At 37.4% G+C, this 12,494-nt stretch overlaps 1 protein-coding gene across 1 annotated transcript in view; it reads left to right on the forward strand.

Annotated features, from left to right (window-relative positions):
* Positions 1-3,796, forward strand: part of LOC118800545 (NACHT, LRR and PYD domains-containing protein 3-like) — a 36,502-nt gene extending 32,706 nt beyond the window's left edge. The window contains exons 7-9 of the mRNA XM_036560805.1: positions 1,700-1,873; positions 2,484-2,530; positions 2,651-3,796. Coding sequence (XP_036416698.1) covers positions 1,700-1,873; positions 2,484-2,530; positions 2,651-3,189 — 760 coding nt within the window. The 3' untranslated portion in view covers positions 3,190-3,796. The remainder of the gene's footprint in view (positions 1-1,699; positions 1,874-2,483; positions 2,531-2,650) is intronic.
* Positions 3,797-12,494: the final 8,698 nt, after the last annotated feature.

Here is a 12,494-nt window from a genome sequence, read left to right on the forward strand (position 1 = left end):
AGAGCCATCAGTGAAACTTTCCATCTTTCCATTTGGAAATTGGCAACTTGTATTTGAACAAGAAGGCTACAGTTGGGAGCAGCTGGGCTTCAACCTGCTACTGATAATTCAGAGTGTCAAATTAGAAAAATGTGTTCATGGCATTACAATGTGCAACATTATTGTCATTAATAATTGAAAACTTTGTTTTAACACACATACACATATAGAGTGCCCTTTTCAAATATTTCCTTCCTTGGTAAACATTACTAAATAGACTGGGCCAAAAATAATTTTTTAAACATTTTTACTGCTAACACTTTTGGTCGTTCATTCAAAATATTAACATAAATCTAACCTTTATTTGAAATACAATGTCAAGAATCACTTCCACACAAAACAACAGTAAATCACTTTGGACAATTATCCACTTTCTAGTTGTTGAGCATTAAAATGTCACTAACAGCAATTGATAATGCACCACTACCAGTTATTTCACTGATGGCCCCTAAACACATGGCTGTAGATGATTAACAGCAGATTTATAAATGAAATAAATAAGGATGTAGGGTAAAATTCTGTTCCATTTGCATGGAGATTTAGAAAATCTGCTTATCAGATGCCAATGTTACTGATAATCTGTTAAGAGTTTATTAATCATCTGCAAAAGATCACTAAAAAAGTGTTGCCAAAATTTTTTCTATGATAGACATCACACATGGGCTCAGGAATACATTGACAACCTGGTGAATAAACATCATCCATTGCTGTTTCCTTAAAGTTAAGACTGTACTATGCACAGTGAAAGTAATTTACCAACAACCTGCTGCTGACAACATGTTGTGGTCTGACAAGTCAACCTTGCAGACTGTTTATGGAAATAATGGACATTGTGTTCTTCAGGACAAAGAGGAAAAAGACCATCCAGACTGTTACCAGTGTAAAATACTAAATCCAGCTTCAGTCATTGTATAGGGTTGTTGGGGGGTAAAGGGTAACCTGTACATCTGTGAAAGCATCATTAATGCTCAACAGTTTTGAGCTGCAATTTTAGACATTGTCTTTGTCAGAGATCTCAATGTTTATTTCAACATGACAACACCAAGCCACAATCTGTACATGGCTGCTTAATTAGAAAGTGCAGATGCTAGACTGGCCTGACAGCAGACCAGAACTGCCTTCCAGTAAAGCATGTTGCATATTAAGCCCTGTATGATTTTGCAGATGCAGAATGACAAAAAATTTTGTTTTCAAAACTGGATCAGTTTTTGTCTTTAGTCTCTGAACAAGTGTTGTTAAAAGGAAGGGTGCTGTAACATAGCGGTAAACATGCTCCCATTATAACGTTTTGGAATGAGTGTTTAAAAACAGAGATCAGAAGTTAAAACATCAAATATTATTTTTTTTGTACCATTCTCAATTTATTGCAGGTCAAACCAAGGTTTTACCAGTCAGTGCTTTCTGTTTTTCATTTGCATTTCACATACTGTCCCAACTTTTTTTGAAAAGAGAGTTGGATGATGGGTTGGTGTATTCAAAATAATAGCCCAAACTGTCTAAACTGCTTTTGGCCATGTGAATTAGTTACTGTATTTTTCTTTTTCCTGTTTGGTATCAGGATGTTTGTGTTTATTTGGTGCCTGCTGTGTTTGTTCTGTACTGCAGCTGTTTTTGCTCAGTGTAAATATAATCCGTTTTTCTTTATTTTTCCTTTCTGTAGATTGTCTGGTTGTATGGTTACCGACAAAGGATGTTATTTTATGGCTTCAGCTCTGAAATCAAACCCCTCCCACCTGAGAGAACTGGATCTGACCTATAATGACACAGGAGAGTCTGGAGTGAAGCTGTTCTCTGATCTACTGGAGAATCCAAACTGCACACTGAAGAAACTACAGTGAGTGAATAACAACAATAATAATAATAATAATAGTAATAATAATAATAATAATAATAATAATCAAATAAATATTATTATTATTATTATTATTATGTTTCTGTTGTTGTTCTAATTATTAGCATTGCAGCATCAGCAGAAGAAGAAATACAGTGGTAGCTATGATTCTGCTAGAACAAGAGCTCTTTATTGAACACACCATCACACTAACAGATAATAAGATTAAACAACACAATTCCCTTTATCGGAGAGCGCACACTACCATGAACCTTTGTGTGTGAGTCTTAGGCACCAGCGTCAGCCAGAAGCAGAAATCTCCGTTGTGATGATGATGATGATTAATAATCATAATCATAATAAAAGATTGTTTAATTGATTGTACGAGTAAACACAGTATGCAGTCTGTATGATCATTGTCCAATAATATCTAGCAACATCAAATCAAACAATAATAACATAATATTATGTGTAATATGTTTCTTTTTCATTAGATACAAGTAGTGAGAGCACAAACAGAAGAGAAATCTGTTCTATGAGTGATAGAATTTGTGATTAGAATGAATGTATAAATGTGTGTGTGTGTGTGTGTGTGTGTGTGTTTGTTCTTGAGGGTGGATCATGGAGGAAAAATCAGGATGAAACGAGGACTGAAGAAATGTAAGATACATACATACGCACACACACACACACACTTAAACATTGTTTGTGTCTCCTCTGATCTATGTGTGTGTGTGTGTGTGTGTGTGTCTGTCTGTCTGTGTGTGTGTGTACGTACAGATGCTGTTGATCTCACTCTGGATCCAAACACAGTGAACAGGCGTCTCTCTCTGTCTGAGGGGAACAGAAAGGTGGAGTGGATGAAAGAAGATCATCATTATCCAGATCATCCAGACAGATTTGATCACTGTCATCAGGTTCTGAGTGTGGAGAGTCTGACTGGACGCTGTTACTGGGAGGTTCAGTGGAGCGGGAGAACAGCTGTTATATCACTATCACACAGAGGAATCAGGAGGAAAGGACACAGTGATGACTGTGAGTTTGGATACAATAATCAGTCCTGGAGTCTGAACTGCTCTGGGAACAGATACTTTATCAGGCATAATAATCAGGAAACCGAGATACCTGTCCCTCCCTCCCCCTCTAACAGAGTAGGAGTGTATCTGGACTGGGGATCCGGCACTCTGTCCTTCTACACCATCTCACCTGACACACACACACTGACCCACCTACACACACTCTACACCACATTCACTGAGCCGCTCTACACTGGTTTTAGGATTTATTACTCCTCAGTGTATCTGTGTGAGATAGAATAACATTTACACAGTGTGTGTGTGAGAGTGTGTATATGTGTGTGACATACAATAATCTCTACACAGAGTGTGTATGTGTGTGTGAAATACAATAACCTCTACACAGAGTGTGTATGTGTGTGTGCGATACAATAACCTCTACATAGGTGTCAACACACAATCACAGTACAATAATGACTATGTGTATGAGTGAGTGATGGTAGGAATGTATGTTTTACTTTTTGTTTTATATTATTTTATTTTTATTTTATTTACTACATGTAAATGTTTGTCTGATACTGTGCACTGTGAGCTCCTGTAACCAAACCAAATTCATTGTATATGTAAGCAAACCTGGCCAATAACCCTTGATTCTGATTTTGAAGAACATGCAAACTTGTGAAAGAAGTGTGTGTATGTGTGTGTGAGATACAATAACCTCTACATAGGGCTTAAGAGTGTACTGTGACTGTGTGGCTTTTCATCACAGTACGACTGTGTGTGTGTGTGTGTATGAGTGAATAGTGGTAGAAATTATGTTTTTTTTGTATTTTATTTACTACATGTAAATGTTTGTCAGATAGTGGGCACTGTCAGCTCCTATAAGCAAAACCAAATTCATTGTATATGTATGCATACCTGGCCAATAAAGCTTGATTCTGATTCTGAAGAATGCAAACTTGTGAAAGAATGCTTTGTCTGTAAGATAAAATCTGGTTTCACACCATTTAATGTGATATTGCTTTTACATGTTTCTTACTAGTAGATACGTCTTTTTTTTTGCTTTATAGAATTTGGCAAAAGCCTCCAATCAGTAGATCAAATCCAGTTGAGAGTCATCAACACCAGCTTCAACAGAAAACACACACACACACACACACACACACACACACACACACACACAAGCTTCAACAGAAAGCACACACATATGCAACCTTGTTGTACAAAGACCTTAACGTAAAGTCTGTGGGCTCAACAAATTTGGTTACAAGACTATACTGTGTGTCCTCCACTGAGCCCTGGAAGTCAGTGCTCCCCAAAATGATGATTCCCAGCTGTTCTGAAAATAATCTAAATATTTAGTGCAAAATTTACAAGAAAGTGCATGTGAGGAGTGTCTGCTGCCATTTTTTACCAAAAGACATAAACATACCAAAACCCTAACATTCAGATGAAACAAACCATATTACCTTCTTCACCAGCCATAAACCGGTCCAAGTTCTCCCTTGTCACTGTTTACTGCACATTTCCGTAATGCCAAGGGCTTTTTTGCATAAACAGAATGTTGTCATTTTCTTGCATTGCAGATCTATGGGCAAAAAACTTTACAGTGTAATCTGATCAGCAGATATATAAATGTTCCACGACATATCAGCTAAGATTTTATTTGTAGCGTCTTGTGTAGTGTGACATGAAGTAATCGTATAGCTCCAGAAGCACACACCACTAATGGATGTGGACACAGCATTCAATTAGTTCATTTCTTATTTCAGAGAACATTTGTCTCCATCTACATTTTTCCATGCGCTATCACTAGGACAATTCCTTCATTCAAAGTTCAGGTCAATTCAGGTCAAATTTACTGCTACACTGCATACTAACAGCTATAAAAAACTGAAATACAAATTTTTGATTCTATAACTCTATGACAAGCTAGGCTCATATACTAAACCTGAAGTAGGAAATATGGGTGCAATCTTAGATTTTGAACTCTATATATCCTAAAGTAGCTTTTTAATCATTTGAGAAACAGAAGTTTGGCCTTTTCTGTTTTAGTTCTTACTGGAGAAAACAATCCATCCTCTAAAGCTTGTACAGAATGCAGCAGCACGGATCCTCAGAGCACCAACACAGAGAGCTCATATCACCCCGTTACACACTGCACTGACTGCCTGGATCTGGTAGAGAGAGTTTAAAGCTCTGCTGCTGGTTTTTAAAGCTCTAAATGACCTTAAAGCTCCAGAATGTCTGCCTGTTCACGATCTTAGATCTGCAGATTCTGTAAAACACAGAAAACAGAGACTCTTTCAGTTATTCTGCTTCTAAACTGTGGAACACAGTTCAGCTTTGACTAGACAGTCGAGCTCAGAGCTCACTTTTAATAAACGCTTGAAAATGTGTCTTTAATGTAGCATTTAACTAAAATTCTATATCTTTTTGATATCTTTATGTGATATGTGATGCTTTGTGATTTTAATACTTAATGTATATTTTTACTGTTAGGTTTTATTGCCTGTCTGTAAAGCATTTTGAGGGGCCAAAGTGCTCTATAAATAAAGCAATTGTTATTATTATTATTATTATTATTATTATTATTCACAGTCATACTGACATATAATCTAAATATTTAGATTCTCTACAACTTTGTAAGACCTTTTCTGTCATCATTCATTCAGAGAATGAATTAAAATCTAAATCTAACACGTTTTTATTTCTGTGTATATATAAATATGTATGTTTGATGTAAAGGTGGTGCCATGGTCAGCTTCTGTCACGGCTGCTCCAACCAAACTTTGTCTCTTTATGTTTATTTTTTGCACATTTCTTTCCTTTTCCAACATGGCTCCTACTAGCTAGAAAATACTCTTATTTCTATTGGTCTACAATCTACTCACCCTTTACAATGTTTTACACTGGATTAATGCCAGCCGAGTGAGATATTGCAGAACAACCAAGTAAGTGACCCAAAGTGCCAGCCCGATTGGAAATGAGTTGGCAGCAGGAACATCCTGAGGGCTCGGACACACCGCAGTCCCTTGCCTAGCATCTTGCTAGCCAATGCCTAGTCTCTGGAGAACAAGATTAATGATCTCAGGGCCAAGGTGAAGTTCCAGAGAGACAATAAAGACTGTAATCTCCTCTGCTTCACTGAGACGCTGGACCCAGCGATACCAGACCACATCATCGAGCTGAGAGACCATCTCTGCACAAATAGAACAAAGGAGTTGGGGAAGTCAAGGGAAGATGGAGTGGGTCTGATGCTGTACAACAGATGGTGTGATAGTTGTTCCCATACGCTCCTTCACACCCAACCTGGAGCTCCTGACCTTCAAATGTTACTCTTTCTATCTTCCTCAGGAATTTACCTCAACTGTACTCAGTGCCATGTATTCCGGGTATTCCACCTCAGGCGGACAGGGACACAGACTTATGCGAACTACAATAGGCTCACCCAACAGTAGACTTATCACTGGGTCCAGTGCTCTTTGTGGCATGGAACTTTAACAGTTTCAAGTGTGTGATGCCAAATTTCTGTCACAAGCTAGACAGACCAATCAGTGGCTGCTTTACAGGACACTTTATGAAAGTGGCTGCACCATTGCCTACAATGACTGGCTCACCACCAGGAGCGTGGCTAAGTACAAGACTGCATCCTACAGTGTGTGCAGCGCAATGGAGGCAAAGTGGTGCTACAGTAGCTCATTGATAAGCTCTGTGTGCATTCTGCCATCAGCACTGTTGGTGCTGTTAGCACCAGTAGCACTATAAAGCCATTGGCTGTAACCTCAAAGTAACCATGTCTGCCTGAGATGCATCTGCAATCACCATTCTTCCTTATATAACACACAATCCATTCATTACCCCTTTCAGGCATGCAACATCAAAAGACGTCATACATAAATGTCTTGGGATTGCTACTTGCTAGAGAGTTCCTTTTAATTTTCCCAGAAGGTTATCATTGTTCCAATTCAGGAACACAGCCATGTAATATAACACAAATATAATAAGTGGACATTGGGGGAAAAGATAAAATAGTCAAATGAATGAAAATACCACATCTGTGCATTGTATCTGCACAGAGAGAAGAGGGAAAACAATCTTCTACCATTATGTATCAGGGGCATACTCCAGGCTTTGAAGACACATGAGCTACCAAAGAGACAGGTTTGAATGGTATGTCTCTGTCTTCATACAGCCTTGACATGTTTACTTGACACACTTGGTTTTGCACTTTCTATCTGGAGTTTAAATCACTGACAACATTTATAGCTTCATGTAAACATGATAGGGTCTGGTTGGTATGAGATATGAAAGTTAAAGTGAGTGTTGTGTTATATAGGCACATCTGTTTTTTTTTTTTCCTTTTTTAATTTTCTTCTTTTTTTCTCCCCCTTTTCTTTACCACCTAACTTTTAGTATGTAGGGACTTGTCCAATAGCGGTAATACTGCGTTCAGGACCATCAGTGAGGATCATTGCTTTCCAAACGGGGACATAACTTTGACAATAAAGAAGCATCCTGGAAGAGAGTTGGTGTGGATGTGTATGAGGTCATTGGGCTGTTGAAAACTTGTTTATTTTGCTGTCTAGTTTGCCACCTAGAAAAATTATTTGGCAAACTTAGTTGGTATCTTCACTCTGCCATCCCCCCTGAGGTGTGAACAGGACAGTGGTCTATTTGGTCAAGTTACTTTAAATTTGTTCCCCTTTTAAACTCTTATACCATTTGTGTTATTTATCTTGACATATTTTAGTGTGTTCTTGGTTTATTTAAGTGTGTTTTATTTTCCATGGCCTGTACTTTCCTCCTTTGTTCTACTGTAAAGCATTTTGGGGTAACATATATTGGACATTTAAAGAAATTACTGCAAGCACATCTAACTTTCCATCTGACAGCTTTTTGGAGAACTGGGCACAGGAATATAGTTTCAGTGGCTTTCGTATGCTGTGGTAGAGTATAGCTAAACATAAACCAAGCACAGCAAGAAAAATAGGGTTAAACAAAACAAGGAAAAAACAAAATGAGAACAGTTTGAGCTCAGGCTAAATGCCAAAGACTTCACAAGGAACTGAACAAAATTGGGGCTAAAAAAGGAGAATAGACAATGAGGAACAGAAGTGAGAGCTAAAAGAAAAGAGGCAGACCTGAGTGCTGGAGAGTAGGGGCAGGTGGGCCCTGAGATGTGACACACAGTAACAAGCAACAGAAGAAAATGAGCCTTTCCTAAAACCTTTCCTCTGGATTTTTGAGCTTTTGAGCTATTGACCTATTGAGCTTTCTTTTTCAATCATACCTGATTTAATGCTATAAATTACTTGACTATTACTGACAATGAAAACATTAACTATAAAAAAAGTGTAAAGTTAAAAATGGGAAAAAATTTACCTGTTAGCTCTGTTGCCAAACATCACCCCCACCAGATTACTAAACAAACTAAAGACAATGTTTTTTTGAGCTTGACAAGCCCGACACATGTCCAGATTTCCAGTAAGCAGGTCAGGAGCTCAGTGGAGTCTATGTGCCCTTGTGTGGCTGCATTTGGAACTACGTGCCATGTTGTTGTAGTACAGAGAAAGGGATACTTTCATATTCATTTTTATTAGTTACACAGAAACTGATTAAATATATGTACAAAAATCTAAGCTAAAAATAAAAGAAACAAAATTACATATGGCTACCCTAACTCTCTACATTGAAACGAGAGAAAACATAACCAAAACAACTCCAGCCCTTACACCCTACCCCCAAGCTCACAAAGTCTAATAGAGTGGTTACAAATTTAACAGTGGAGGTGATGCGATGTAGATTGAAGTGAAGAGCACCAGGCTGATCTGGATATTTGTTCTTCCAGATCACTTCAGAAGGGAGACAGCCCTGAATGTCTCCTGAGATCTTATTCTTCTTCTGTATTTTTTGGCAGTTGCCAAACCTGTTATGTGTTGAATTACTGCCACTTACTGGACTAGAGCATGAAGCACTGATATTAGGATTTAACATTTACCTTCGACAAAAGACTAACAGGTCATTAAACAAGGTCTTTGAGGTAATGGGAGAATTACCCAAACAAAAAAAAAATCTATTAAACAACCCTGTAATTTTCAGAAACCTTATCAACTTCCTGTGCACATTCCCCATTATATTTTGCAAAAAACTTCTTGATCGTTAACATATCTACTGTCTCTGGCTGCTCACAGTGTATACATTGGCCAGTTAAATGTTTCCCAATCCTGAATAAAGAATGATTTAGCCCACAATGCCTAATATGTAACCAAGCAATTACTGTATCTTCCTCTGTTCTGCTCACAGTTGTCACTCTGGACCCAACTTGTTTTTAAATTTTATAAAGATGCCTCCCTCTTTGACTTACTCAAAGGTACTATAACTCTAATGTGCTTTATTTTTAGGGCCTGTTTTGCTAGTTTGTCTGCCATCTCATTCCCCTCTATTCCTACGTGTGCTGGCACCCACAGCAAACAAATGGACAATCCTAAATGGTGTACCCTAAGAAGGATCTGGAGGATGTCATACACTATGTATACCCTAGCTGACCACCAGCTATTTGTTAAGCTTTGTAGTCTTGGCAGACTACAGTTCTAATTGGCTGCACTTCCCCTACCCACAACAGAGCCAACATTATGTCTGCCAGTTCAGCCGAAACTGTTTTAAACTGTGGGAGGTATGTGTCGTTAATCTGTGTATTTGAGATTGGAATGTAATGCAGTGATATTTTGTGGTAGATTGTCATGAAATGTGTTTTAATTGTGATTTTTTTGTGATTAGTATTGCTCTGAAGTTATAGGTTGGGGCTAACTGCAGAATTAAACAATTAGTTACTGCCAGCCCCTTTCCCTGTCTTTTGGGCAGGTGTATGCATCCATGCCGTGAACCATGAAGGACAGACTGTAACCACTCCCAGTCTCATCCAGATTACTCTTTGGACTTTCAGGTTGCCTTTTGTTTTGTTTTAACTTTTTCTTTGTTTTCCCTTTTAAATGATTTTAATGTAGTAGGAGAGTAATAAACATTTTTCAACATTTCAAATGTTGAAACTGAGAAATTTTATTGTAAATATATGCCCATTTTGAATTTGATGCCAACAAGTTCCAAAAAGGTTGGGCTTGGGGCAACAAAAGGCTGGTGAAGTTGTGCAATGCTAAAAAGACACCTGATGGTTGACTGGCAACAGGTCTGTAACATGATTGGGTATAAAAGAACATCACAAAGAGCCTTTTTAGAAGTAAAGATGAGGAAGGGTTCATCACTCTGTGAAACACTGCATGATTAAATAGTGCAACTGTTCATAATGTTTTGCAATGTAAAATAGCAAAGCACTTTTGCTTTTCATCATCTATGGTACATAATATCATTAAAAGATTTGGAGAATCTGGAGAAATCTCTGTATGCAAGGGACAAGGCCAAAAATCAATATTTGCTGGCTGTGATCTTTGGACCCATTTATAAACAGGATCCAGAAACCCTGCTGCATTCTCTGGGCCCAAGCTCATTTAAAATGGACTGAGAAGAAGTGGAAAGTGTCCTGTGGTCCAACAAATCAACGTTTGAAATTCTTTTTGGAAATTATGGACACTGCGTCCTCCGGGCTAAAGACCACTCAGCTTGTAATCTGCGCACAGTTCAAAGGCCAGTATTCATGGTGGTATAGGGGTGCATTAGTGCACATGGTATGGGTGACGTGCATATCTATGAAGGCATCATTAATGCTGAAGGTACATGTTTAGGCAACATATGCTGCATCCAGACAACAACTTTTTCAGGGAAGGCCTTGATTATTTCAGCAAGACAATGTCAAACCACATTCTGCATGTATTACAACAGCATGGCTCTGTAGTAAAAGAGTCCAGGTGCTAAACTGGCCTGCCTGCAGTCCAGACCTGTTACCCACTGATTACATTTAGTACATTATGAAATGAAAAATATGAGAAAGGAAACTCTGAACTGTTAAACAGTTGAAATCCTATGTTAAGCAAGAATGGGAAAATATTTCACTTTTAAAACTACAGCAGTTCCCAAGAAATTTTGTTTAAAGAAGAGAAACACATTTAAATTTAAACAAATTAAAAATGGGCATATATTTTTCCAAAAGCAAAATTTCTCAGTTTCAACATTTGATATGTTGTCTTTGTAGTATTTTCCTTTAAAAATATGGTTGCTGTGATTTGCATGTCATTGCATATTTAAGTAGAATGAACATAATTAAGTTTAGTTAAAATTGCATTTGAAGTAAATTCTACAAAATATAATTAAGCTGGTAATGCTTATTAACAGTGACTAAATGTAACTAATGCATCGAAATTGAGTTTTTTTCACTCAAAAAGTTGACGTAATCTGCATAATGTGGTAGAACAAACATGATTAAATTCAGTTAAAACTACACGTTTTAAATACATTGTATGAAATATAATTAAGCTGATGTTGCTTAATTGAACAAATGTGTCTCAAAACATTTCTGTTCACAAACAGACAGAATGTTCTTTTCAAAGGGAGATAAAGAAAGTGCAAAAATAGTGATTCGGTCAGTAATTCATCAATATTGTATAACTTTTATTAATTTATGAGATCATCTTTCTTTCAAGCTGCAAAATACAGGGGGTCTTGGAGGGTTTGGGACCCTCTGATTGTCTCAAAATAAAAAAATAAGCTTATTATAATGTTATGCTGCCATTGCTTAGCTGCTTCACCACATTTAGGGAGCTTTCTTTGATATTCTTAACTAACTAGAGCTGCAGCACTCCTCTGCCTCAGGGTAGTGCTGAAGCAAGTGAGCTCACCCACTTAGTCCTTCATAGCCTAGCAGCTGTAACTGTGCCTGAGACAGCTCTGAAAAACTTCATAATATTTTTATAATGTGCCACATATTTGTGAACCTGAAAATTTGCTCTATTTCCTGAAAGACTGGTGAGAAGAGTGAATTATTACTTATTTATAAAACTGAAGACAAGAAATGTATAATAATTAATATGTGGAAGAGTGCGATACCAAACTAGAACAGAGCATTTCCAAAAGAAGAATTGTTAAACCAAACATTTTGTTGCCATTGAAACTTCAGGGTCTCTATGGTGAGTGAGCAGCCAGCCAACACTGGAGTAGTGAGACAACATGGGACACCCTGAATATCAGAGGGTATTTTGCACACTGGGTGCTCTGAAAAAATAAAAGCAAAAAATTAAGCTGTCTTTTTTACTAGCTATTGCCCATAACCCTATACAGAAAAGAAATACATAAACAGGTATTTTTATATGTGCATACTATATTTCAATGCATTTCAAATACATTGTTTCATTCCAAAATATATTCCAACCACTACAGTACATTAAGCAAAACATTTTTGGCTATTTTCTTACATGTTCAAATGTATTTATTAAATACATTTTGCATGCATTTCTTTTACCTATGTGACAGTAAGAATATTTTCCTGTTTTTGTTGTTTAAAACAGACAACCACTTTTCCTGGCTCAATAAATGGCTAGTTAGCAGAGCCAGTATGCACAGCCATGAGCAGAGATTTTACCACCGTAACATGGAAATTAGTTTAACGTGGATAGTTTACGATGATAGTTTAATTTGATCCAACATAGTGTTGACACAAA

The sequence above is a fragment of the Colossoma macropomum genome, unplaced genomic scaffold (assembly GCF_904425465.1).
Source record: "Colossoma macropomum unplaced genomic scaffold, Colossoma_macropomum, whole genome shotgun sequence".
Taxonomy (NCBI): Eukaryota; Metazoa; Chordata; class Actinopteri; order Characiformes; family Serrasalmidae; genus Colossoma; species Colossoma macropomum.